This window comes from Lutzomyia longipalpis, chromosome 1 (assembly GCF_024334085.1).
Source record: "Lutzomyia longipalpis isolate SR_M1_2022 chromosome 1, ASM2433408v1".
Classification (NCBI taxonomy): Eukaryota; Metazoa; Arthropoda; class Insecta; order Diptera; family Psychodidae; genus Lutzomyia; species Lutzomyia longipalpis.
In genome coordinates, this window is record NC_074707.1 from 37,870,915 (window position 1) to 37,874,499 (window position 3,585).

At 35.9% G+C, this 3,585-nt stretch overlaps 1 protein-coding gene across 2 annotated transcripts; it reads right to left on the reverse strand.

Moving 5' to 3' along the window:
* Nucleotides 1-202: 202 nt before the first annotated feature.
* On the reverse strand, nucleotides 203-1,332 carry LOC129787181 (uncharacterized). 2 transcript variants are annotated; one of them, XM_055822541.1, is made up of 3 exons: nucleotides 1,191-1,332; nucleotides 905-1,096; nucleotides 203-610 (listed from the first exon to the last, which is right to left on the reverse strand). In XM_055822541.1, the coding sequence occupies exons 1-3, from the start codon at nucleotides 1,200-1,202 to the stop codon at nucleotides 347-349; spliced, it is 468 nt and encodes a 155-aa protein (XP_055678516.1). In that variant the 5' UTR covers nucleotides 1,203-1,332; the 3' UTR covers nucleotides 203-346. The 2 variants fall into 2 exon arrangements, with proteins under 2 accessions (XP_055678516.1, XP_055678517.1); XM_055822542.1 differs by having other exon boundaries at nucleotides 905-1,093; nucleotides 1,191-1,322.
* Between the last annotated feature and the right edge of the window lie 2,253 nt (nucleotides 1,333-3,585).

Consider the following 3,585-nt stretch of genomic DNA (forward strand, 5'->3'; position numbering starts at 1 on the left):
GATAAAACGTTACATTCAAGTAAAACAGATGTTAGGTATAAGCTCTGTCGCTGACAGACGTTAAAGCAGTTTAAATTCAAATTCAAGTCTGTATTCAATTGAAAACTTTCTGTTATTTTCCAGCGACGCTTCGACAAATTTTAACCATTTGTTAAAACTTTAAAAAAAATCTAATAAGATCATAGACAAAATAAAATTATCCTTTATTTAACTTTCATTTTTTTATTCTTGGTTCTCATATAAAATTAGTCAACAAGACAGTTTTGTAACAAAATCTGTGGCAACAGGAACATCAAGTGGTTTCGGCGTGCAAAACCCTTTTATCACCTCCACACTATGAGATCATTTAGTGCCAGCCCTTGTGGTCAGCCTTCTCCTTCTGCAGGACATGCTTGTAGACTGTGAATGGGACAGGGTAGGGCTTTGGGACGGGAATTTCAATTTTCTTGATCACCTCAACGGGATAAGGTTTGTGAATTTCAACTGGATAGGGCTTCTCAACGGGAACTGGGACGGCCTTTTCAATGATCTGTGGGACAACCTTATAAATTGGGACTTGGATGGGTTGCTGAACGGTGACATGGACTGGGTAGGGCTGAGGAATGGCAACCTGGAAGTGAAAGAAAGCTGTTAGTTTATGTTTCTTATAACGTAGGGCATTAAAGATCAGGTATAAGTTAACTGCCTTAGTAGGCTTCAGATTAACAGATTTAGCAAGCTAGAACAAGCAGGCTTGAGTGAAAAGACCTAAAGATTGAAACGCAAGCAGATTTACCAAACTAACTTAGCAGGCTTCTAGGCTTAAGCGAACAAACTTAGAAAGCCAAAGCAAGAAAGTTTGATCAGATAAACATGAGCAAACTTAACAGACTTAAAAGCATTAACAACTAAGTCGTCTTCCTACCTTAACGTAGTTGGGAACAGCTACGGGAACTGGATGCGGAATAGGAACTCCAACTTTTTCATACACCGGAACCGGTACGTGCTTCTCAACTTCAGAGTGCGTCGTGTGAACATCGTGATGATGACTGTGGCTCCCTTCGTCAATGGAAGCAGACGCGAAGGCGATCACAGACAACACAGCGAGAACTTTCTGCTACACAACAAGAAAAAAAAAATGCGCGTGTTTAAGGTCTCACTCGCGTAGGAGGATCAAAGGGTGTATGCAGATGAGAAAATTATGCACTTACCACGGAGTACATTGTGTTCCTTTGCACTTTGCTTACAAACTGAAATTATTGAGCTAAATGCACTTACAGGTAAGTCACGAATCAGTAGACACTTGTGCTCGTTGCTGGTACAGCGCGAATGATGCACCTTTCTCCGTCACGATTGCCTTTTATACGCGTTGGCTTTAATTGTAAGAGAGCATTTCTCTCACCATGATCCGCCATATGGCGATTAGTTTGAGTGAAAGAATATGTAATTGTGTATGTTTGATCTTATTGACTAATAGTGAGTGTCTTTATGATGAATAAAAAATCTCTTTTGTTATTTACCTCTTTTCCTTCCTCATTGATCGCATAAACGACGGGGTATGTGGCGGAGAGTGTGTACACGGGCGAAAGACATACAATTAAGGAGAAGCCAAAAGCACAGAGATAAGTTGGAAGAGGTTGGGATTTCAATTGAACCAAAGAGGCACAACATGAGATGATATTGAGAGTAAATTAATGATCTTGAGTGTGTTGTTACATCACAAGATCAAGATCGCGATCACGATCTCAACCTCGTATATTACAAGATATATTAAGAAGCAATGACTGGGTTCCACAGCGTAGTAAAAGTGATCTTCAAGAACCCGCACAGCATCAAATGGGGGTATTTATTTTAAATTTTATACAATTTATTCTTTATATTTTTTCTACCTCACAAATACAACACAAAAAAAGAGAAGAAGAAAAAATAGAGATCACAGATCATGCATTGTGGAGATTGTTTACTTTAAATCTTGAAAACCATCGCTCAATTATAAACTCTCCTTTCGAGCCACTTGCATTTCTTTTCTCTTTTTTTCCCCACAGCACCACAACTTGAGGTGTATTTGTGTAGAATTGACTCAGAAGAATTACGCAAAATAAATTCACACAGATCACCGATCACCTGAAAAAAAAGTGTCTTGTGGTGGTGAAAATTCTGTGAATTCCCGCAAAAAAAAAGAAACAAATCCGTCACTCTCACTTAAATCCCAAATTAACTTTTTGCTTCCTCACCCAGCCAGATGTGAAAGAGATTGTTTGGTTGATACCTTTTGGTCTCTTTTAGCTTCTGCGATCTTGGTCGCCATACATCGAAATTTCAATTTTCTTCTCACCGCGCGCGAGTTCAACGATCCGCAAGAGATCGCTTTTTTTCTCTTCATCACGCATGTCATGCTTTAAAGCAACAAATCTTTTGGGGGAGAGAAAAAAGTGCACATATTTTTTTTCTTGCTATATATTCTGCACACACGAGCATAGACGCAGTTTTTTTTACAACAGTAATGCTCCACATGATCATGGAAGTGTAGATCACTCTCACTTTCCACCAGATCAACGGGCTATGAACCATGCGGAGGTGCAGTCTGTGCGGAAGATCAGTGATCGCTGGCCACTCGATCATAGACCTCCACAAGCATATTGTGGTGTCACTGGGCTACAAAGAATTCCTCATGATCGATGAGATCGCGCAAGATGCATTGAGATTGCGGAATTTGACTTTTTTTTAACAATAAAAAGAATGATCGATCGTACAGAATTTCTACGGGGCAATTTATTGAGACTCCCACTATTTTCTTAAGAAGAAAAATGATTTTGACGCCCTTTACAGACCACCGTAGATGACTTTCTTTTACCTTTTTTGTAGACAATTTTTAAATTCGTAAAATGAATTAATTTATAAGATCTGGCAAGCTGCACTCCACTTCACAAGAAAATTAATAAAATTAGTATGGAAATTATTAATTAATTTCCAGTGAATTTGTTCAACTTTGCAATTATGCTCATTTGCATATATTTTTACTTATTTGCATGCTTTTATGTGTTTTATGTCCATAAAGTTATAGGTATAAGTAGTTTTTTTTTTCTTATACCTACAGGAAAGAAGTTTGTTCACTTTTAGACTGTAAAAATTATAGAATAATATTCCATTACGAAAAAAATAGATTTTTTTCAAGAAGGCAAGAAAGATTTTATTTTATCTCGTTGAATTAATAAAAAAAAGATTTTCTAAAAAATATATAATTTTGAAAAGTAAAAATAAAATTTAAAAAATCTCTTTTAATTGTTATATAACTGATAAAAGTTGAATATTTAAGTTTTTTGTAATTAGCTCAGGCGCGTTTCTTTAGTTGTTAAAAGAATTATTTTCATGCTAAAAGTTCAAAACATATTTTTGTATTTCGAATATTCTCACATTTTACGAAATTAGATCGTATTGTGAAGTTAATTCTTCAAAATCTTGGAATTTTGAAAACACATTTTTTTTAATGTTCTAAAGGTTCTAAATAAAATTTCAAAATTCATATTCAAAATTGACTTTGGAATAATTTTCATTATTGCAAATATTCGTTATTATTAATCTGCTCTCCACGGGTCCCTTTGTAAA

Coding starts and splice junctions, on each gene's coding strand:
- LOC129787181 (XM_055822541.1), bottom strand. Junction 611..904: donor CTGTTCCCAACTACGTTAAG/GTAGGAAGACGA, acceptor TTTCACTTCCAG/GTTGCCATTCCTCAGCCCTA.